Raw genomic sequence first — 24604 nt, 5'->3', positions numbered from 1 at the left:
GTCTCGATCTCCTGACCTCGTGATCCACCCGTCTCGGCCTCCCAAAGTGCTGGGATTACAGGCTTGAGCCACCGTGCCCGGCACAGATATTTTAAAGTTTTATTTGTAACCTGCCTATTGAGTTACGGATCAAAATCAACAAATTCGTGGCTGGGCACAGTGGCTCACACCTGTAATCCTAGCACTTTGGGAGGCTGAAGCAAGGATTGTTTGGGGTTGGGAGATGGAGATCAGCCTGGACAACACAGCAAGATCCTGTCTCTACAAAAAATAAAAATAAAATATAAGTTAGCTGGTTGTGGTGACACACGCCTATAGCCCCAGCTACTCAGGAGACCAGGTGGGAGGATCTATTAAGCCCAGAAGTTTGAGGATGCAGTAAACTTTAATTATGCCACTGCACTCCAGTCTGGCAACAGAGTGAGACCCTGTCTCTAAAAAAACACACACAAAAAAAAACAAATTTGCAATAACGCTTAGCATCTGTTCATTTCATATATTTATATAAGTAATAGATATGGAATATCCTAGGAAATTTCAGTTGAATTGCCCAGTAATGGAGAAAAGATGAGTTTTCTCTAACATACCCTACATATTCTTTCCTGGCATCTGTGAGATGACATATTCTATTCATTAGAAGCAAGTTTCTATATTTTCCTTAGTCTTCGAGAAGCTTCATTAGCTCTAGAAACCATCAACCCACTCCATCGGAAAACAGGACTGGAAAGAAAACTAACCAACCGGCTTCTCCGGGTGGTCCAGGGGCTCCAGGAACTCCTTGCATGCCCTGGGGACCAGGTTCTCCATGGGGTCCGTAGCCAGGTGGTCCAGCTGGTCCTGCAGGTCCTGGGGACCCAGGGGAGCCAGGATCCCCTGGAGGACCTTGGTCCCCCTTCTCACCACTCAGAGCCTGTGACAACAGGAATGTGTTTGAATCGTGCTTCATTCCAGTATCTTCTTACGACAGATTAATCGTCCTCCAGATATGAATACCAGTTAGGCTGTCATTGAGATCTTGAATTAAAAGCATTTGGCATTTGATGAGAATTATTACTAAAATAAGAGCACTGCAGGTTTCTGCCATTTTGTGTCCTTTGGAGTTTAGCAACATTTTTTGAACTTGGAACTGTCTTGAGTCCCACTTGAGATATCTTACAATGACAGATCTCTCATATAATAATAGCCACTAGAACTAAGTTCAAATTGACAGTAGTTCAAATGACTTTAGTGGTGATTTTTATGATAATGTTATATTTCTGAAATAAAATGAGTACAGCAAACCTTTACTTGTGTTTTCACCAGGTATTTTCATGACAAAGGGGATTTCCCACTTCCATTTTCTCTCATAAACTGTCTAGTTTTTAAATCTTCATATGCTATAACCTTGAAAGTGATTTGTAGATTTAAAAGAAGTTGAATTTGACAAAATAATTTAAGCCCTTTTCCTTCCCAACATGGCCCTCCGAAATAAATTTGACTCAATTTTTCATTGTTCAGTATCATCAGATGGCTAAGTGGTCTGTCTCCTTTTTTAATGACAGGATGTAAGCCTCCACAAATCACCACCTTGATTTTTCTCTCATTTACTTTATGGAATATCTTTGCCAGAACTTATAAAGGAAGTGAGATGCAAGTAGGGACATCATACAAATTCTCTTAATACTAGACCAACAGAATTCTGGCACTGTTGCTTTATAAGCGTAACTACCGCAAAGTGAACAGCCTGGGACTTGGCCAAGGCAGGGTCTGAGAACTGCTGGCCCTGTAGGTGCTGCCAGCCAAAAAGGATTTTGTAATCAGAAGCATTTAGGAAAGACCAGATAGCTTATCTTCATGTGGAAGACTCACAGGTCATGTTCTGACATTAAAGGGTCTGTAAATGAATCTTTAAATTTGTTTACCAAGTTTCTCCAAACCTGTTTGAGGTAAAATCTGTTTTATTGGATAACACAGGTTAGTCCCGGGAGAAACTAGTATTTCATAGAATAGTTTGGGCAGCATCCCTTGCAAACCTCTTGTAAATACGTTATGATGGCAGGTGCTCATCCTCTCACTCTATGACATTTTAAAACAAATCTTAGGGCCGGGTGCATTGGCTTACACCTGAAATCCCAGCACTTTGGGAGGCCGAGGCGGGCAGATCACCTGAGGTCAGGAGTTCGAGACCACCCTGGCCAACAAGGTAAAACCCCATCTCTACTAAAAATACAAAACTAGCTGGGTGTGGTGGCACATGCCTGTGATCCCAGCTACTCAGGAGGCTAAGGTGGGAGAATCGCTTGAACCCGGGAGATGGAGGTTGCAGTGAGCTGAGAGTGCGCCATTGCACTCAGCCTGGGCAACACGAGCAAAACTCCATCCCCTACTGCCCGCCCCGCAAAAAAAAAAAAAAAAAAAAAAAGGAAAAAAAAAAAAAGATCTTGATAGGTATTACCTCAATTAAACATGTGAGAAATTCTTTCTTGAAAAGTGATTAAATTTACATAAACTTAAATATCTTAAATGACAAAACAGTCTCTTTATTTGACTATGATACCTCTGAATATGCTGTCTTCTAATGCATTTATTTTTACTTAAAAGTATGGACATAGACCCCAAAATATTTATTAAACTTTCCACTATATATCATTTTCTGAACCTTTCCATGGAGTCACTTGATACAAATATGGAACTGTAATTTGTGTATGAGATAGGGTTGTTATCAATATAGAATTTTGTTTGGTTGAAATCACTGAATGCTACCTATTTATTTTATCAAAATACTATAACTATTTGCTTGGGTTATTCCTGCTAATTTGAAGATGCTTCATTCTGCAGTTAGAGCAACGAACTGTGCTGAGCGGCCATTTTTGGAAAAGAAATCACTTTTATCTCTAAACTTCAGAGTACTTCATTCATAGGGAGGGTAAAGTTGCTAAATACCAACCAGTTCGCCTTTAGGTCCTGGTAATCCTTTCACTCCCGGAGTTCCAGGATTTCCATCGAAGCCCTTTCCCCCAGGTTGACCTCTGAGCCCCGGGTCCCCTGGGGCGCCCACTGGCCCCTCAGGCTGAAGTGTTTCACCTTTTTCTCCTTTAAGTCCTCGGTCACCCTCGGCACCTGGGAAACCCTAGGGTAGTACAGAAATGAATCTGCATTGTATTTTGTTAGAATTCTTCTTGTGTCAATCTTAAAAACAGTGTGGACAAGAACTTTTCAATTTTAACATGAATTTTTTCAACACACTTTCTTTGGTCCACAAGTATTGTTTCAAGCATTTTGTTTGTTTTGCTTTGTCGTTAACTTCCAAAACTGAAAAATAATTCAGTTAGATTGTGTGATTCAAAACAATACACACAATAATCTAATTCAATACCATAGAACAATCACCATAATTCAGGTTATGTTTGAATATTGGTAAATTTTAACAAGCCTCTCTGAATAATTCGATCTAAGTATGTTTATCTATAACTTTTTGATTCACTATGACAATCAAGATTCTAATTTTTAACAGACTTACTGTGGTATAATTTACATACCATAAAATTTCTCCTTTCTAAGAGTACAATTCAGTGATTTTTAGTAAATTCATAGAATCATGCCGCAATCACCACAATCGTGTTTAAATATCTCCATCACGCTCCCAAATTCCCTCAAACCCATTTGCAGTGAACCTCTGTTCCCACCCTCAGCCCTAGGCAACCACTAATCTGTTTTCTGTCGCTGATACCATTTCAAACTGTTTATAAATTCATTGACTCATTCACTTAATCAGTCACAGATTTATTCATTTAATCAACAGGTATCCATTAAGTGCCTACTGTTTGCAAGGCACCAAACTGATAAGTGTGTTGCAATTTCTAGAGTGTGCACTTTTTCAAATCGAAGCTAAAGGTTTAAAAACATGAAATCTTACTGGAATTCCTGGAAGACCTGTATTTCCTGGGGACCCTGGGCTTCCTTTCAAGCCAGCTGCACCTTGTCTTCCTGCAAATCAACGAATTATTAACTAACTCCTCATTGAACGCCAACTCTGAGTAGACAGGATAATACAATGTATGAAGAAAATAGAGTGTTTTCTTATGGGGAAAGAAAGACAGCTTCTATCATAAAACATAAATGCAATAAGAGAATGGGAGTAAATAACAGAACAAGAGATCATGGAAAAAGTAACTCAGATCTTAGCTTCTTAAAATTTTATCTTCATAATTTTAAGATTATATCTTTATTTTTTCTGAGTATATATACTTTTAAAAGTAATATATGCTCATTATAAGAAAATTATGCAGAAAGAAGAGACTAAAAATCACCTATAAATCTACTTCCAGAAGATAATATTTGCTAAAGTTTAATGTATATTAATGATAAATTTTTATATCCGTAAGTGCATAGGACTCATATACACACTATTTTGGAATTATAGTATACACATGTCAATAAGTATGAATTTATAGCTTCGTTTTAAATGGCTGCATGCTGCCTATTGTGTTGGTAAGCCATCATTTATTTAGCTAAATGCTGTTTTTAGACATTGAGACGTTAGCTAGACATTTTTCAACTTTTAACTGTTGTAAACTATGCTTTGAAAAATGTCTCTGGGTATTTAGCTTTCCAGATTTATCCAATTATTTCCTTTATAATAAATTTTTAAAACTATAACGGCAGAGGCAAATGGTCACAAACTTTTCTAAGGTTTTGAATGTCTCTTGACAAATTGCATTTTATTGTACAATTTTATATTTCCCATAGATATTTAAATATCTGTAAAGATGATCCCTTTAAATGACTTTCTGGGTGGGTCTTTGATCAGTTAATCAACACATATTTATTCAGATTCTATTTTTTGCAAGATATTGAGTTGGGGTGTATATTTTTATAGGGATCCAAACCATTTTACTGCTTACATATCTTCTTTGAGCTGCACCTGGATAGGCCAAATGTAGAGAAACTATGAAAAATACAACAATGCAATGAGTGGACAGCATCAGTGAGCTGCTCACCTGCTCACCTTGAGCCAAAGAGGAGACTCGAGGAGAGTCTAGGAAAATAATGATTTTTCATCTTTTATTGTTTTTCCTCCTTATTTCCCTCCTTCATTTTCTTTCTTGTGGTTTTTGTTTTAATAGAACACTTCCCTTGGATATTTGGATACTGAACAGGAGTGACATGAGGAACAGCCCCTACCTTCCACTCCTCCTTCCCACACAAGCCTGTGAGCCAGGGCAGGGGCAGCCATTGAAAGTAGCAGAGGCCTTCATAAAGGAGAAGTGAGTGGGACCTGAGGGGACAAAGGATCCCTGCCCAAGTGCATGTCATCCAGTGGCTGGCCACAGTGTCCACGGCTGCCGCCATTAGTCTTTCTTCTTTGGATTGAGACCCAGTCTCCCAGAAGACCCTATGCCAATGCAAATGGCTACTGGATGGAGATAACATATAATATTCCCTATCCAGGTTGCCAGGTAGACCTTTGGATTAACTCCCCAAAAGCAGCCCCCTAGGAGACAGGCGACAGCACTGCGGTCAGGGGATGCAGGCGTGGAGGGCAAGAGCACGCCTCTGGATTTAAGTTCAGTCTCTACCACATTATCAGCTGTGCCACCTGATGCCTCAGCTTCCTCATCTGTCAAATGGGGTTAATTACAGCACCAACCTCTAGGGTTGATGTGAGAAATAAAGGAATGGAGGCACATAAGACACTTAAAACAGTGCCCAACACACAGGCCAAGGGCTCTGTAACTTCAGCTCTTACTGGTTAATGATACATAATTTGATGACACTGTCTGAAGACCAAGGTGCTGGTGGCAGAGTCAGGACTGTGGGTGGTAGCAAGGGAGAGAGAGGCCCTGTGTAGACAGGGGAGTGGCACAAGGGGCAGAGGAACCCAGTCAATAAACAGAGATGTTTTGTACTTCAAAGTTTTACCCGTAGGCAGTTCTGTGACTGAAGACGGGGAGGTCAAAATCAGAGGTGGTGACAGCCATGAGTAACCATGTAGGACAGAGAGTCCTGGCCTGGTACAGAGTTGTCAAGAGGAGACTTGTGAATCATCCTTTATTTAAGCCTCAGGACAATGGCTATAAAATGTTTTGTTTTGTTTTTCCCCCCCCTTTCAAAATTTGACTTAGTGGCTAATATTTTTTAAAAAAAACACCATGAGATTTAAATAAAAATTCCAATTCCTTTCTTCTGATGAAAACTTGGAAAATTTATTAATGCAGGGCCTAACATGTTGCACAGTAACAATGGGCCAGAACCGAGTGCCTGCTGGCCCGTTTAAATGTGTCCTCAGTTTGTTTACTGTAGTTCTGCAACTCTCTTGTCCCCAGCACTGAGGATGGTGCAATTTTTTAAAATAGCATTTGCATCCTTAAGAAGAAAGTGAAATACTGCACATTCCTATGACTCTTAAAAGTAGGAACATGAAAAAATGGACTGAGTAGGGTTGTGTCTTTTGAGAAAAAGGGAGAGAGCATGTTTCTTTATGGAAGAGAAAGAGGGTATGTGTTTCATGCAGCTGCTTCACTGCCTTCAGTTAACTGCTGTTCTCTTGTAGGACTCTGTGTTGACAATTCCTGCCTAACACAATACTTTGCTAGGGGTCAGCAACTAAAATGGAACAGGGAAAAATACCAGCTTTTCTTGGATTTTGGCTGACTTTATGTTAATAAAATATATGTTTTTGAAACTCTCCCTCCAAGTTCATATAAACCACGTCATGACATACACCAATCAAATGCCTTTATTTTCTTCCAGTGTATTGACCCTTTAGTGCTTGCAAAAACACTTGCATGCAAATTGTTTGTACCTGGGATTCCTTTTACACCATGTAACCCTGGCAATCCTGGGAGACCGGGGGGCCCTGGGATATAAGGGCACTGTGTACACAGCAGGCCTGGTTCTCCTGCAACGAGAGTACACTAGCATTACTTATAAAGCTACACCACATCCTCAGAAAAAAGCAAATATTTTGCAACCACACTATCATTTATTATATTTAAACATTTTTATGTAGTAAAAATTATCTAGGACATTATACATATTAATTTTAAAATTCATCTATTATAGATCTGCTTACTTTAATGTTCTGAGCTATACAGTTCTTCTGAAAGGGGAAATTCCAAGACTCTAATGTAAAACATCTATTTCAGTGATTCTTTCCTTGCTTGCAGGCGAAAACTCACATTTTAGGGATATCCAACAATTTATTGCATAGGTGCCAAATAAATGATTGATTTACAGATAAACAAAATCATCACTGACTGGTAGCTATTTGGGATCATTGTTATCTCAGGGGGAAAATCAATTATAATAATGATGATGAAAAAGGCTTATCCTAATACAACATTATTGATTGAACCAACCTTTGGGCCCATCAACGCCTGGGATTCCTGAAGACCCTAGATAGCCTGGCAGTCCGCGATCTCCAGGTGGACCCTTGCGAAAAATGATGTCACCTGTAAAAATACAGCACCAAAGGCAATTTTTTATTTATTTATTTTTTCAATTTAGTGAGCGTTTTAATATATGTATTATTTAAAGTGCATCTCTCTCATGTTTGTATTGGAAGACTAGTCTTAAAAGTTTATCTGCAGCTGAGAAGACAGGGTGACCAGCTCTTCCCTTCATATTACATAGATGTGGCATTTTTAAGGTAGTTGATCTTCGAAAGCTCATTACATAATTTTTTTTTTTTGTCACGGAATCAACCTATTTTATCTTACTTAGTTGTTTCCAGTTATTCCAAGTTGATACGGTTTGGCTGTATCCCCACCCAAATCTCATCTTGAATCATAGTACTTCTATAATCCCCGTGTGTCTTGAAACGAACCTGGTGGGAGGTAATTTAATCATGGGGGTGGTTACCCTCATGCTGCTCTTGTGATAATGAATGAGTGCTTATGAGATCTGATGGTTTTATAAGGGGCTTTTCCCCATTTTGCTCAGCACTTCTCCTTGTTGCCATCATGTGAATGAAGAAGGACATGTTTGCTTCCCCTTCTGCCATGCGTGCAAGTTTACCGAGGCCTCCCCAGCCATGCTGAACTGTGAGTCAATGAAACCTCTTTCCTTTATAAATTACCCAGTCTCGGGTATGTTTGTATTAGCAGCCTGAGAACGGACTAATACACAGACAATCCCTTTAGCATCTTGAGGCAAAGGATCAAATCTTATTCTGGATATTTTTTGATACATTGTATTTTCCTGATATACTGTAGATACTTAATATATGTTGAGAAAAAGAAAAATAGATTCTGACTCAGGGTATCATCTGTTTTCTCTTTGTTGCTTGTCCATATCAATTGAGTTGTCATTCTTAAGGCAGGTCTCTAAGAAAGCTCTTTTCAGCTTCCACATTATCTGCTACCGTAATGTTACAATGAACAGCTAATTCTCTTAAACTGGTTAATTGTGTTCAGTAATCTAATTGTTGGCTCTGTCATTTCAATTACAGGTTGAAGGCAATGGTGATTAAAGTAAATATTTAAAAACAGTACCATAGCTGTCCCAAATTTCAGAAAAACAAGGTACCGCTAGAAACATTTAATTTCATTGGAACACAGAAGAATGACCATTTTGTGATCAGTTTTCTGCATCTTTAAAATACCTGGAAGGTCATCTTTAAATGGTACAATCTGATAAAAGTTTAGTACTTAGTGTAGACTTATATGAATACTACATTCATACATTTTTGTATACTTACACATTTTCATAGTCAATTAATGCTTAATTAAAAAAATATTTGAGTACCTGCAGTGTTCCCCATGCTACATACTGGGCTTAAACAGTTAAAAAGATACAGTCTTTGACCTCAAAATACTTTGATTCTTGTAAGAAAAACTGACAAAGACAAAGATAAGGCAATGTGAAAACTTCTACAGTTGGGATAACCTTGGCAGTTACAGGATGTGGACTCACTGAAAGCTTTCTGCTGGACTTGAACTTGTAGCTGCAGTCTGAAGGACAGACGGGTGTTGCTTAGTGAAGGGAAGGTAGGAAGTAAAGACCCCTGGACAGAGTGTAGCAGGCACTTAGGGAGCATGACACCTCCGGGAGGGAGCCACAAGCACCTGGGCCTGGATCCCAGCTTTATCATTAGCCCTGTGAACTCTGTATGTCAGCCTTGACATAGAATAAAAGAGGATACTAAATCTCCATCTTAAAAGAGACTTGGAAGAAGCTGAGATTCTAGGCACACCACCACACCTGGCCCCAGAAAAGCTATGTTAAAATATAAAGTGTGGTCTATATGTTCGTGAGGACCTCTTGTACCTATGAGCCAACACAGAATGCTAGGGGGCTCTGTAGAGGAATGCAAAGGAGAGGATGCCTGTGTCAGGACCTCTGAGCACCACTTCAAGTCCATTGGGCTACAGCTCTGTCACCTCTGACCCCTTCACCTCATAGCATGTTGCCTTACAACCCATGCGGCACACCTCTGGCCTACTGTCCTGGGGCTTCCCTGCTGATGCCAAGGAATGGGACTTCCTGGGAACCATGCAGACACAGCCTGGAAGTGGGAGGATGGGAGGTGGGGGGCTGCTCCTCTCTTGGGGGGAAATCTTTGACCCATGGGAAGTAGGAGCAAATGGATACATTCTTGCCTCTTTCTCCCCGACACAGGCTTCTTAGAAGATAGTCTCTGGGGCTGAACAGGTAGTTGCATTTGGTCAAGGCCAACTTGATAGCCACCCATCCTTCCCCGCATCACTCTCTTTGTCCCTGCCTCCTGCTCTGCTCTCTGGGAAACTCTGGCTAAGACTTTGCTGCATTTGTTAAGTAGTCATTGCATCAATTTCTTTCACAGAGAGTTAGTGAAATGAAGACCATCGGAAAGATAACTCATAAAAACCACACAGACTGGTGGCTAAGCTGTGAGGAGGGTTTGTCGCCCCTGGTTTGCACACATCTGTCATTTGGTGCTGTACACAAAAGGGATCCCCTTCCACATCTTTACCTGGTGGTCCTGGAGGTCCCGGTGATCCTGGAAGGCCTGGTGAACCAGGACAACCTGGGGACCCAGGAGTCCCCATGACATCCTTTCCTGGGTGGCCTCGTTCTCCTTTACTTCCTTTCAAGCCTGGCCATCCAGGGGCTCCTCTGAGGCCAGGCCTTGAGGATCCTTGGAGAAAATAATCATTTCTTGTATTTTACATTTTTTCCTGATTAATACAAATTTATTTTTTAATTGCAAGAGTAATATAATTTTATTTATAAAAATTGCACAATGGCGAGGTACATAACACATTTAAATAAAAAAGTGAATATCCTTGCTTTTTTCATCTGTAGCCTTGTTAAATAACCACAGTACAGCAAAGTGCAGAACATTCCATTCCCATGAGAAAATTTGTCTAATTTATTACAAGAAACTGAAGCAGAGTTTGGGATGCACTGTATCTTTTCATTTAAAAGAAAGTGAGGAATATTTCCATATATGCTACTTTTTAAATTTTTTTTTATTAGAGACTAGAGGATGCCTCCAGTGTCCAAAATGAGAAAGAGAGAAAGTTGTGAAGTGGACTTTATTCCTGCCAGTGTCTTAGACATAAAAGGGTATGATGAGGGATGGTCACCTCCTGGGAAAGGAGCTGTGCCTGGTGGCACAAACCCCACCCTAATCTTAAAATGGTGAGAATGTGAGGAGCAGACAGTCTCAAATCTCTGTCCCACAAACATTTTAACTATTAAGAAGAGAGATTATGTCCTATTATTTGAACATAAAGACAGAATCTTCTGATTGACATCTGTTTCAGAGTTTTGTATTTTTTTTATCATATTTTACTTTGGCATATATATTTGTACTAATTTATGGGGTACATGTAAGATTGTGTTACATGTATTGAATGTGTAGTGTAATGATCATGTTAGGGTATTTTTGAGTATCTGTGACCCAAGTATTTATCATTTCTGTGTTGAATACATTTTATGTCCTGTCTTCCAGTTAATTTGAAATATACATTGTTGTTAACTATAGTCACCCTACTCTGCTATCAAACATTACAATTTATTCCTTCTATCTAACTGTATGCTTGTACCCGTTAACCAATCTCTCTTCACCCCCAACTCCATCAAAAAAACTCTTAGAATTGATAAACAAATTCAGTAAAATTGCAGGACATGAAATCAACATATAAAAATCAGTAGCATCTTTTTTATGCACCAATAATGAAATAGCCAAAAAAGAAATCAAGAAGGCAATCCTATCTGCAGTAGCCACACACACAAAATAAAATACGTAGGAATACATTTAACCAACAAGGTGAAAAATCCCTGCAAGGAAAACTACAAAACACTGGTGAAAGAAATTGAAGAGGACGCAAACAAATGGAAAGACATCCCATGCTCATGGATCAGAAGAACTAATATAGTTAAAATGACCATACTACCCAAAGCAACCTACAGATTCAATGCAATCCCTATCAAGATACCAATGCCATTTTTCACAGAAACAGAAAAAACAATCCTAAAATTCTTCTGGAATTAGAGCTTTGTAATTTTCCACTCATTGGCTTCTTAAAGGAGCCTTTTTTTTTTTTTTTTTTTTAACTTAGTGGCCTGGCAGGGGGAAGGAGGTCTTCTTTAATGTCAGAGCTCTAAAATATCTTTTTGCCCCATTCTAACTGTAAGAGATATCTACTATTAACAGTGTGGGATATATCTTTCCATGCATATTCAGGTACATATAATATTTATCCATTTCTGTATCTATTTTTTTAATAGTGGAATTATAGCACACTTATAGTTCTGCAGTCTGCTTAATTTTGAGTAATTTTCAAAATTATGAAGTAGTATAATATACATTATACAGAGAAAAATATGATCAGTGGCAGGGCACCTGCCCAATAGTTTATCAAATTTTGCTCTTTTTTCTTAGTTTTGTTTTCGTTAAAAAGAACACGCTACAGTTCTACTTGATGAGTCCCTGTGGACCATCCCTGATCCAACTCTTTTTCCGCTCTCAAAAGGTAAACACTCTAATCAGTCACAGACGAAAGTTTAGAACTTTACAGAAAAAGTGTAATGTAGGCATCCTTATGCAAATCGTGATATGTTATGAAAACTACCATTTTCAACCAACCACATTACCATGACATTGTTTTCTATTTCTGTACCTCCCCTGAGTTTCAAGGCCCCTGCTCATACCCCAAAGTCACTGTAAAAATTCCTGACAATAAGGCGTTTACACTTAGTTAAAACTGCTGAGAAGTGAAAAAGAGCATTTCTATATCAGTTTGTATCAGCTCCACTCCTTCTTCCATATTCTTAAATTGCAAATATGACAATTTAAGAAGCTGGAAACACTATTTTATTTTATTATTTTATTTTATTTTATTTATTTTATTTTATTTTTTATTTTATTTTATTTAATTTTATTATTTAATTTTATTTATTTTATTTTATTTTATTTTATTATTTTATTATGTTGAGATGGAGTCTCACTCTGTTGCCCAGGCTGGAGTACAGTGGCACCATCTCAGCTCACTGCAACCTCTGCTTCCCAAGTTCAAGCAATTCTCCTGCCTCAGCCTCCTGACTAGCTGGAATTACAGATTACAGGTGTGCGCTACCATGCCCAGCTGATTTTTTTTTTTTTTTGTATTTTTAGTAGAGACAAGGTTTCGCCATGTTGGCCAGGCTGGTCTCGAACTCCTGACCTCAGGTGATCCACCCACCTTAGCCTCCCAAAGTACTGGGATTATAGGCATGAGCCATTGCGCCCAGCCTGGAAACACTTTTAGATCAGTTAGTGAAACATTTATCTTATGTAAATAATGCAAAATTAATAGAGGACAGTGTATTTTCCTTTGTAATAGCATTTCTACTTGTACCCTAAGAAACATGGACATACCAGGACTTCCAGGAACTCCGGGGGGACCACTGGGACCTGGGAATATATAACATTAATTAATTGCTTAGAAAGATGTAAATGCTATCCCATCCACTTTTGAAATCTTGGGTGACAATATAATGATAGTTAATAATACAGAGTTTTCGTATTTGTTCCTACTCTCACCTAGACAAACATTAGAAATTTTCTCTTATTTAGACAAGAGAAAACTAATCTTAGAAGTCTAACACTCAAAAGTAAATCATGCCTCCGTAATTCAACAGAGATTTACTAAGAGCCTGTTGTGTGTTCAGCACTTTGCTGGAAGTGCAGACGCCAGAAGATCCAACAGTGCTGGAACATCCAGGATCTGCAGTTTGCCTTGATGTTCCATCTTAGATTGCTTCCACCTGTAATATCCTGGGGGTTATAATTCTTTTATATATACATGTGAGTGATTTATAGTAAGTGAACCAGATTTTTAAGAAAATCTATATCAATATCTGTATTCATCTGTCCTTTTATTTAAAGACACTGGGAAATTGTATTCTTTTAAGTAAAATTTTCCTTTGAAATATTCTTTGTATCAATAATTTGATTAGATCAGTGGCTCCCAATCCTGGCTGCATGCTGGACTAGTCCAGGGAGTTTTTACAATCAACCAGTGTCCAGAGCCCTCCTCCAGACAATGAAATCAGAATGACAGAGTGGGACCTTGGCGAGGCCATTACCGAAGTTCCCAGGGATTCCAATGTGTAGCCAGAGATGAGAGGGATTGGCCCAGAACTTTTGGGTTTCTCCAAAGAGATACAGTATAAGTACATGTGACAATAATTCATGGCATCAAGGACAGATCATTGTTCCAAGAGTCAGGAAACCAGAGTTTCAGTTCCCCCTTGCAAATGTCTGTGAGTTTGTTCGGGATCTCCATTTTTCCCTTCATAATCCCATTGAGATTGCCAATGCCTTGTACTCCTTCCTCCTGCCCTCCAGCAAGTGTTTCCATGACAGATTTGAACTTGATGCTTTGCTACATAAAGATAACTTAATTACCTTCCTGGTATACCACCTATGAAATAAAAATATGAAGAGTAGGAGACATCAAAAAATAACAGCCCTATGAAAATGAAGAGATCTCCCTTCCCTTTCCTCACCCATGTCAACTCTATAAGCACATGCTATTTATTACCTTGAAAGAAAACCAGAAACATGTTCAGCAAATGCTCTGGGAAGAAATTTATTCTTACCTTGTGGGCCACGAACTCCTTTGGGCCCTGGTGGGCCTGGAATGCCTTCATCTCCCTTTTCCTGGTATGTGTCATAATATTCTGTCTTAGAGGAGAAAGAAATGAATACAGAGAAAAGATAGCTATTTATGGACAGCTCACCAAGCATAATTACTTCAGTTGCTTCATTTTGGCCCAAAGATGGCTTCCTTCTTTTCCTGAATTCATAGGTTTACATGTTAGCAGGTATATGACAGTCATGTAAATGTAGGTGGAAAAATTTAAATAAGTAGACCTTTGTGGTATCACAGTATCAGATATTTTATGGGCTTTCAATTAAAAACACATTTTATGATGTGACTCAGGTTACACACCCACATTTATATGTACACATTCATACATACCTATGTATGTGTGCATATGTATAGAAAAATGAAAGTTTCACAAAATAATGACTTATTCTTATAACATATGATCAACCCCAATACTTTTTATTCTATTCTATTTTACTTTTCAAAAATGCTGGTCCTGGTGGACTGAACTTATTTCCATTTTGGAAGTGTATGGAACCCACACATAAAAAAATACTGTATTTATTGTTTCTTTAAATTCCAGGGAACCCGTGGCCTGCAAGAATCGAGGAATATTGTTTCTGACATGCTCAGTGGACCTACTGCCAGTGTTCTTAACCGTTTCCTTCCTAAGTTGAACTTCTTTTGAGGTTAGTAGAAGCTGCAAACAGAGTTATATGGAATCGAATATAAGAAAATACACAGTGAGGAGTGCTAAGAATTCCTCTGAAATGTAATGAAAACATGGATTTCATTTAACATTCAGTACATTTATCTTGAAGGAGGCAAGGTGGAAATATCAAAGGTTTTAAAAAAACCTTTTTTTAAATGCTATCATTTAAAAATGGATCAATTACTTTGCTGACTTGTTTAAGATGAAGTAACAAGAGCCTTGTAGTTAAGCAGTATGTATAAAAATCACAAAAGTATTATATTAATAATATAACAATAATGTCCACCATGAAATCTGTAATGATATGCGTGCACCTACCAAGTATTGGGCACAGTGCTAAGTGATTTCACAGAATAACTCATTTAATCTTCCTGGGAACTCCACCAAAGTATTTTGGGACTGTTATAGTTTGAGTGTGCCCCCTCCAATATTCAGGTGTTATCAGTGTGATAGAAGTATGAGGTAGGGCCTTTAGGAGGTAATTAGGCCATGAGGGTTTCTCCCTCATTAATGGGATTAAGGCCCTATTAAAAGAGGCTTCGAGCAGCCTCAGGCCAGCTTGCCCTTCTGCTTTCTGCCATGTGAGGATGCAGCCAAGAAAGCCCTCACCAGACCAAGGGCCAGCATCTTGATTTTGGACTTCCCAGCCTCTAGAACTGTGAAAGTAAATTCCTGTTATTTATAAATTACTCAGTCTCAGGTACTCTACTGTAGCAGCACAGAACAGACTAAGACAAGGGCTCTATACATCCAAATCATTTGCTTTCAGTGTAAAGATGCAGATTTCCAGGCCCCACTCCAATTCCTGAGTTACATTACTGAGCATGGGGGTCTGAGAACTGCATTTTTAACAGGACACTCTTTCCCCTCATGACCCTTTTGCCACAATGTGCCATTTTGTTTAACCTACATGATCATTCATGGCAGCCTTGCTTGGCACACTGAATGTGAGAACCACTGTGTTTTGAGGTAGGAGATGAATGGACACCAGCTCTCAGAGTCTGGGTCCCCTTTCTTCTCTTCTTCAGCTGCAGAGTCACGGAATATAGAATGTGGCTGTTCTGCAGTTAGGAGCTGACGTCAAATACATGTCTGCTGGGAAGGGGAGCACTGCCTGCTACATAGAACTTGGGCTGGAATGATTGCTTTTCGCTGACCATGTATTAAACCCGTAGTTTAGCGTCTGCTGCCTAAAAGCTCAGGACCCGGGCCCAGGTGCAGGGGAGGAGAAGTTGACTTCTTCATCCCTTGTTGCCTCACTGTCCTCCTCTACCCTGAAGATGCAGGATCACCTTGGGCCTGGGCTGCTTAGACAAAGCTTTTCGTCTCTTCCATAGCCCAGCATGGGCATCACTAGTACCTTCCAGGGATCAAATAGAAATATTTACCCATGGTCAAAGGGACGAATAGAGACCAGCTATTTTCTGCCCTGGTTTGATAACGAGGTAAATGTTACAATCTCTCTCACACAGTTAATGAGAGACACTGATTCAAAATTTCCTTGCTACTTTAAAGAACTCGATCAAAGATAGCATTGATATTGTCTTTAATCACACTTACTGGACCACGAAATCCTGGAGGGCCAGTGTCCCCTTTCTGTCCCTACAGTGAAAGACAATTACAAATTGTGAATATGGTCACCCAAAGTATTTACATATAAAAAGCAAGATGTACAGTTAAAATGAACAACATATTGATGTTTAGATGTCATGTACAAACCAAATGAAAGTTAAAGGGACACCGACTTTAAACTATTTTCCTGGAGAGCCCGTATCTGGGTAAGGAATGCTATCTACAAGGTTGTACAGAAGTTGCTATTGCCCTGGTGGTTCTCCAGGTTTCTTTCACAACACCATCTTCAGTGCTCGTTCATGTACATTTCTCATTCCTGTGTTCTCACCCTGGTTAGAGGCACAGGAATATCAGACTGTGGGTTGTACGCATTTCCAAGTGTCTCAGCTGTAACCAACCCCCTTTCCTTCAAGAAGGCATTTCAGAATTCTACTGGAAGTGATACGGTTAAAGGGTAAATCTTGAATCTGCACATATACCTACATATATAGCCATGTGCCACATAACAATGTTTGGGTCAATGATGGACTGTGTATACGATAGTGGTCTCATCAGATTATAATACCATATATTTACTACTCAATTTCTATGTTTAGATACACAAATACCCACCACTGTGTTACACTTGCCTACGTTATTCAGTACACTAACATGATATGCAGGTTTGTAGCCTAGAGTAACAATCTCTGCCATCTAGGTTTGTGTGAGTACAGTCTGTGATGTTCGCACACTGACAAAATCACCTAGTGATGCATTTCTCAGGACGTATCCCTATCTTTAAGTAACACATGACTACACATGACTTGAAAATGTTTGTAACATACTGTCAGAAGTGCAGAATACAGTTCACAACTAATTGACCACAAGCTTTCCATGTATCATGACTCAGATTGAGACTCATGAACTCTAGCCGATGCTTGATCTCAAATAACCACAAACTTCCTACAATTGTAGGTCTTTTTCTACCTCTTCCTCATGGGAAGCTGGAATCTCACTGGTCCTAAGTCAGACAGCTTCAAGTACACAGCACAAGTTTAATATCTTTTCCTCAAGACCACCCTTCAAATGTTTAAGTAAAGTTGCCACATCTCTCTTTTCTTCTTAACAGACCTAGTAGCGTATTTGAATGAAGCCTGTTATTGTAATCCCTTGTACTTAGGTCCAGGATGTAGGTAAAAGTAAAAGCACAGACAAAACCCAACCTATTAAAAATAGGGTATTAGGGAGAGGGTTACCTTAATGCCATCTTCACCTGCTAACCCAGGGAAACCCCTGTTGCCCTTGACTCCCTAAAGGAAAGAACAGAAGGAATGGGTCAGAAGACACAGGAGCCAACTGCTTCTGGGGGGAACAGGTGCAATTTGAACTCCTCTGAAACAAAGGAATGTGCTCAGATGATCTCTCTTCACAGTGGAGATGTAAAACTATGATTCCCAAGTACAATTTTTAAAACCTGTAAGCTTTTTGTTTGTTTATAACTATTCAGTGACTTTTAAAAATCCTTCTTCAGCTAGTAGGACTGACATTTTTACTACCTCCATGGGCCAAATCAAGTCTATACCTCACTTCCAGGGAAGCCAGGAACGCCGTCTTTACCAGGTTTTCCCTACAGCAAAAACAAATAAAAAACATGAAGTTTAATAAATATGGCTAACTTTACAAATACGGAAATCTTAAGTGATATGATCATCTCCTTTTGACTTCAGGCATGAAAAGTCTGAGTAAAGATCCTCACCTAGGTGTTAGAAGGAAAAACTATTAACCACAGAATACACAATGGCCCTCTCTTTCCAGGGAAGGCAGAAGCCAGTCAGAATGGGAAACTAGAGAAAGTCAGAGAAGGAAGGAAGGACATTAACAGCCAAACTTAAATTAGACCTGATGGTGTTCATCCTGAGCTTGGAAGGAAAATAAAAATCACACTGGGCGGAGAAGTAAATAAGGAAGCCTAGAAAAGGGAAGGTGTTCACAGTCCGTTTATTCATTTATTTGAAATATTGGTAATTCCTCGGGCTCCAGGTGTGCCTGTATTTAAATACATATATAAAAGGTATAGTGTGGTATCTCAACCAGCAGCATGGATTGACTTATGGTATTTGCGTTTCCTGATAAAATTTAAAAATCATGTTCATTGAATATTTTTTTCCTGAGGCAAAAAAATATGTTTTTTGCTTATGTATAATTTTTATAGATTTTACTTTTCCAAAAGTATAACTTTTAGAAATTTAACACAATATGTGGATTTAAATCTTTCCAAAATGGATCTGGGTAGGGTCGTGGGCCCTGCTGCTTCCGTTTTTCCAGCCACCCACTTCTGGTCACAGATTGCCCTATATCCTTTGTGGGGGCTGCCCTTCCCTCACTCTGGGTGGTTCTGATGGCACTGTCAATCTGAGTAGTCCACTGCCACACTGGCCTGGCCAATCATAGTACCCTTTTCTCTTAGTCACAGCCTTTTTTCCAGAGTGAGAACAGATATGACCAAGCTAAGCCAATGAGATAAATTCCCTGAGATTTTATAAATGGACACAGGGAGAGAGAGGCTCTCTTTCTCCTCTAATGCCATCAGCCTGAAGTGGTCTGCTGCAGGGTAACTCTTTCTCCCCATCTCCCCTGACATGGAAGATCATCTGGCTGATATGCAGAGAGAAGCAGAAGTGAAATGGAGAGAGAGTCCTACCCTTATTTTTTCCAGGCTCTGAAGTCCTTGAACCCTGTTTTAGCCTTGAACGTCTTAGATACTTGAACAAGTAAATCCTGCCTCCCAAATCTTAAAGAACAAAAATTTTTAACTGGAGCTCATTTGAGTTGGGCATCTTGTTCCTGTAACCTAAAGAGTCCCAAGTCCTGACTAATCAAAACCGCACATGACACCGAATTTCCAAATTTACCTGCGGGCCGGGGTCTCCAGGAGCACCCTTTTCAGATCCGTATGATTCTCCAGGCAGTCCCTGTATTAAGCAGAGCTATGTCAAGTTTTATGAATTACTTATTTTTTTACTTACATTGATTTTTATTAATTTGTCCCTTTTGGTTATTCTGCCATTTAAAAACATGTTTAAGTGCTGAGTCATCTAAGAGAGAAATCTTATCGATGAATAGTAATTAAAAAACAGATGCTAAAAAAGCTGATGCTGAAGATAAGTCATAAGATGGGCGGCACTGGATGCATGTACAACAGTGCAAGGATTTCAGCAAGGAGTGGCTGTAAAATAACTCTAGTGTATTCATGATCTCTGCGGTCAAATGTTATTGTATTTTAGCCAATATTAAGACTTAAAAGCAATAGCTGCTCTGCCTGTGGAGTAGCCATTCTTTTATTCCTTTACTTTCTTGGAAAAAAAAAAAAAAAAGACAAAACACACATCAAACTAAATACTAGGGCTCTACTTTGTGTGTTATGGGGACAATATAACTTTAAATAACCTACTGAGGGTCCAGGAGGTCCAGGCTCGCCGATGGCTCCCTTGTCTCCCTTTTCCCCCTTGAGGTCCTGCCAAAGAAACAGTTCAACATTGTTACAAATGGATGAAATGAGATTTCACTGATTCAACAGTGAGACAAATCCTCTATCTGTTCAATAAATTGGGTTTACAAACTATGAATGTGCCTTATGTTAATACAACCCAATACACCTTCCATTTCTCACATTTCAAATTTTATACCTGTGAACTCACTGAAACTACCTGCAAACTTTTTTTTAAGTATTTTTTTTTTTTTTTTTAAATAAAGCCTCACTCTGTTGTCCAAGCTGGAGCCTCAGATCTTCCCCGTGTAATATTTCCAAGATTTATGAGTAAAGGACAGGAAGGAATAAATCCTGGAGGTTCTGGCTGGCTGAGGAAGCTGGGCTGAACTGGGCTTAGATAACAAGAGCTTGTAAAAGAGGTACAGGGTCACGAGGACTTCATCCTCGACACGGGAAGGCACAACCCTAATCATAAAACTGAAGAATTACCGTTCTGTTATCTGGGCCAGTTAGGGTCACAATAACTGTTCCTGGTGGTCCTGGGGGTCCTGTTAACCCTTTCACACCCTAAAGACAAAAACACTTAGGAGTGAGAAAATAAACAACAGCATCACCATTTCAATGTTACTACATTTGAAAGGTCTACTTTTCCCCTTTAGTGCTTATACGAGAAGATAGAACAAATGAAGGCCCATCAATTTCTGCTTGGCCAGTAAGTAAACGGTATAGGCTGATATGCTCTGGAACATACAATATCTTGCCTGCTAATAAGACATAGTATTTAAATTACCCGCTCTCCTTTTTGTCCTATCACTCTTTCACCCATGTGACCCTGTAAGAAAACACAAACCAAATTATTTTCTAAAAATAAATATGAATTAATAGTCTAAACCCATCAAAGTTCCAATATTTGTAACTGAGCATTTATATTTTAACTTTCCTTTTAGAATGATAAATTAGTTTAGCTATTTCTTAGAGAAGAGCATTAATATGTTTCTTTTAGAGGAGGAGCTCTTGAGGTGCAGAAAGCTTAAGGGATTAAGCAGAAAGCTAACATGGCAAATGCTGACACGCAGTGGTGTGGGGGAGGGAAAGGAACCCAGCTCAGAGCACATTTTTCTGGCTCTGCAGTAGCAAGTTTTGATCCCACTGGCCGGCTACTTAACTTCCTGATGCCCTTGTTTTCTTGTTTTAAAAATAAGAATGGGTAGCTGCATTTCAGGATTCTGAAATTCAATACTTAATAGAGAATCTAAGAATAGAATTCCAGCTACCCGACTTCACTGGTAGTTTAGTGACATGAGTCTAATGCGAATAGTTTCTTCACTAATGATGGCTGATTCGTCATTTCAACTAATACCTGCTTGCTTTTTCACCCGTGAGTACGCAGATCTTCCCCTTATTAGACCAAAGCTGAGGGGAATCAAAACACTTTAAACCTCAGCTCTGCCATGTACTGTCTATTGGACAGTTCACTTAACCAGAACCTATCCATCTCTCAGGGTGCGTGCGTGCATGTGTGTGTGTGTGTGTGTGTGTGTGTGTGTGTGTGTGTGTGTGTATTTGTGTGTATCAATGAGATAATAAATATGAAAGTATCTTAGAAAATACCTCATATAAAAGGCTACCCGAGCCAGGCGCAGTGGTTCACGCCTGTAATTCCAGCACTTTGGGGGGCTGAGGTGGGTGGATCACCTGAGGTTGGGAGTTTGAGACCAGCCTGGCCAACATGGTAAGACCCCCGTCTCTACTAAAAATACAAAAAAAATTAGCCAGTAGTGGTGCTGCACGCCTGTAATTCCACTTAGTCGGGAGGCTGAGGCAGGAGAATTGCTTGAACCCGGGAGATGGAGGTTGCAGTGAGCCAAGATCACACCACTGCACTCCAGCCTGGGCAACAGAGTGAGACTCCATCTCAAAAAAAAGAAAAATAATAATGAAAGAAAAGGCTACCTGATAGTAGGAGATACTGTGCTTAGGACTAATTTCCTGTTGGGGCTCAGACTCACTCAACATTTTTATAATTAAACTAACAATTGCACTTCTGTTTTTTGTTTGTTTTTGTTTTTTGTTTGTTTGTTTTTGTTTGTTTTAGATGGAGCCTCTTTCTGTCACCCAAGCTGGAGTGCAGTGGTGCTATCTTGGCTCACTGCAAACTCCAACTCCCGGATTCAAGCTATTTTCCTGCCTCAGCCCCCTGAGTAGCTGGGATTACAGGCGTGTGTCACCATTCCTGGCTAATTTTTGTATTTTTAGTAGAGACAGGAGTTCATCACGTTGGCCAGCCTGGCCTCGAACTCCTGACCTCAAGTGATCCACCTGCCTCTGCCTTCCAAAGTGCTGGGATTACAGGTGTGAGCCAATGCGCCTGGCCTTGTCTTAACAGAAACGCATGCAAGACCCTGTGTAATGAGCACACAAATAGTCATCTTTTACTTACTAGCATAAGACCCGGTTGGCTTTGTGAAGCAGCACACTACAAAAACTCAGAGGATAATGTGCTGTGTGAGATGATCAGAAATGGAAAACCTGTGGATTAAGAATCCTTGCATTTTTCCTGATAAGTAGCTTCTTATAAATTGAATTAAGACTCTTTGTATCAGGGATCAAGTTACTGAAATGCAAGGAGAAGAGAGGTGAGAGCAGCTAGCCATGCTCTTCCCTGCTAGGAATCCTTGTGAGTTCCAGAGAGGTACCTAACAGTGACCCACATGAAGAAGCAGGCCAGGTTTGACTTTGAGATTGAGTAGGGTGTGCTAGCTGTTACATCATATGAACGGTAGTCTACCTTAGGTCCTCTAGGTCCCATGGCTCCTGGAAAGCCCTAGAAAAATCCACAAATGAAAATGACAGCAGGAAATGCATCCAACCAGAAAAATTCTTTTAATAACTTGTTAATAATAAATAATGAATCTATTAGTTGACAGAGTCTGTAGCAAGGATGACTTGATACTCACAAAGAATCCCGGAGGACCAGGTGGGCCAACAGGCCCAGGAAAACCTGGAGGGCCTGGCAAACCCTTGAAATTGAGAGAAGAATAAGAGTGAGTTTAACTTTACTTCTCACTTAATAACAAGTCCATTAATTAAATGCATTAAAATAATAAAATCAGGAGAGCCTAACACCTCCCTTTTCAGTGGCTGCAGTCAATGACAACAAATATCAAAAAGTGTGTTGCCATGTGTAACAGGCTGGCAGGACCATCTGGATGATACCGTTTCTAAAATGACCAGAGTAATTAGTTTACTTCAGATGTTTCAAAATTTTGCTTTTGTCTTTCTTCCCACCTCTTTTCTCCTCCCTTTTCCTTTCTCTGTCTCTCGTTTTGGCCAAGCATGCTCCTACGTTAGGGCCTGCCACCTGCTCTCCCTCTGCCTAGAATCCCCTTTTCCCAGGTGTCTATATGACTCACTCCCTTTTCCTTTTCTTGTCTTTATATAATTGTCATCCTTTCCGTAAAGCCTTCCTGCTTATCCAAAGTTGTAACCCACCTTCCAACCCAGACACTGCCTATCCTGCTTTCCTGTATTATTTTTATTTTTAGCATTTATTACTCACACACCATAGAGTTACTCATTTACACTTTTTTTTGTTTCCCCCATGAGAATGTAAGCTCTATAAAGGCAATATATATATACATTTTAAGAGACTGGGTCTCACTATGTTGCCCAGGCTGGTCTATAACTCCTTTCCCGTCTCAGCTTTCCCAAGTAGCTGGGACTACAGGCACATGCCACCATGCCTGGTTCATCAAATTTTTAAATATCTATCTATCTATCTATCTATCTTCTATCTATCTATCTATCTATCTATCTATCTATCTATCTATCTATCTATCTATTTTTTTTTTGAGACAGAGTCTCATTCTGTCCTTGGGCTGGAGTGCAGTGGTATGATCTCTGCTCACTGCAGCCTCTGGTTCCCAGGTTCAAGTGATTCTCCTGCCTCAGCCTCCCAAGTAGCTGGGACTACAGGTGCGTGTCACCACACCTGGCTAATTTTTGTATCTTTAGTAGAGATGGAGTTTGACCATTTTAGCCAGGCTGGTCTCAAACTCCTGACCTCAAGTGATCCTCCTGCCTCGGCCTCCCAAAGTGCTGGGATTACAGGTGTGAGCCACCGTGCCCAGCCTTAAATCTACATTTTGGCTGATTTGTGCCCTGCTGTATCCTAGAGCCTAGAAATAGCCCCTTGTACATAGTTGGCAAGTAAAAAATATTTCTTGTATAATTGAATGTACCATCGTTATATCTTCAACATCATCACAATGACTAATACATAGATGATAATCAATACACATTTAAAGAATGTGTCAATATCTTGGATTACTATGATCTCTTCTTCCTGGATCCCCTGCCTTCAGCATCTGGACTCTTAAATGTTTTCTAAGCAAAAAAAGCGAGAGCCACCATATCTTGCGTCTCTTCTCAGAAGCCTATAATGGCTCCTAATTGCATCATTCTGCATTTTTTGCAGCTCCTAATCTAACTTCACATCCTCAGCTGGGATGGCTTACCACACAGGAGTTCAACAGCCTCAACTCAAACTCACTTAGGCAAATATCCCATCTCTACCCAGGAATTTCTACATGTAATTCTGAACTAAGTTAAAAGAATTCCAGTTAATTGGCTGGGTGTGTTGGCTCACGCCTGTAATCCCAGCACTTTGGGAGGCTGAAGTTGGTGGATCACCTGAGGTCAGGAGATCCAGATCAGCCTGGCCAACATGGTGAAACCCTATCTCTACGAAAAATACAAAAATTAGCCAGGCATGGTGGCCCGCGCCGG

The 24604-nt window shown here is 39.7% G+C and overlaps 1 protein-coding gene across 1 annotated transcript in view; it reads right to left on the bottom strand.

Moving 5' to 3' along the window:
• Positions 1-24604, bottom strand: part of COL4A3 (collagen, type IV, alpha 3 (Goodpasture antigen)) — a 151226-nt gene that overhangs the window by 37911 nt on the left and 88711 nt on the right. The window contains exons 10-26 of the mRNA XM_011952038.1: positions 22774-22836; positions 22605-22640; positions 20607-20648; positions 20306-20383; positions 19778-19840; positions 19239-19298; positions 17909-17953; positions 17583-17636; positions 16336-16377; positions 14053-14137; positions 12827-12862; positions 9935-10099; positions 7341-7433; positions 6785-6880; positions 3896-3966; positions 2927-3109; positions 742-910 (exon numbers count right to left, since the gene is read on the bottom strand). Of these exons, the coding sequence (XP_011807428.1) occupies positions 742-910; positions 2927-3109; positions 3896-3966; positions 6785-6880; positions 7341-7433; positions 9935-10099; positions 12827-12862; positions 14053-14137; positions 16336-16377; positions 17583-17636; positions 17909-17953; positions 19239-19298; positions 19778-19840; positions 20306-20383; positions 20607-20648; positions 22605-22640; positions 22774-22836 (1381 nt within the window). The remainder of the gene's footprint in view (positions 1-741; positions 911-2926; positions 3110-3895; positions 3967-6784; positions 6881-7340; positions 7434-9934; positions 10100-12826; positions 12863-14052; positions 14138-16335; positions 16378-17582; positions 17637-17908; positions 17954-19238; positions 19299-19777; positions 19841-20305; positions 20384-20606; positions 20649-22604; positions 22641-22773; positions 22837-24604) is intronic.

This window comes from Colobus angolensis, unplaced genomic scaffold (assembly GCF_000951035.1).
Source record: "Colobus angolensis palliatus isolate OR3802 unplaced genomic scaffold, Cang.pa_1.0 Scaffold33, whole genome shotgun sequence".
Taxonomy (NCBI): Eukaryota; Metazoa; Chordata; class Mammalia; order Primates; family Cercopithecidae; genus Colobus; species Colobus angolensis.
Note: the sequence above shows the minus strand (reverse complement) of the source record. Positions and strands in the feature narration are given on the sequence as shown.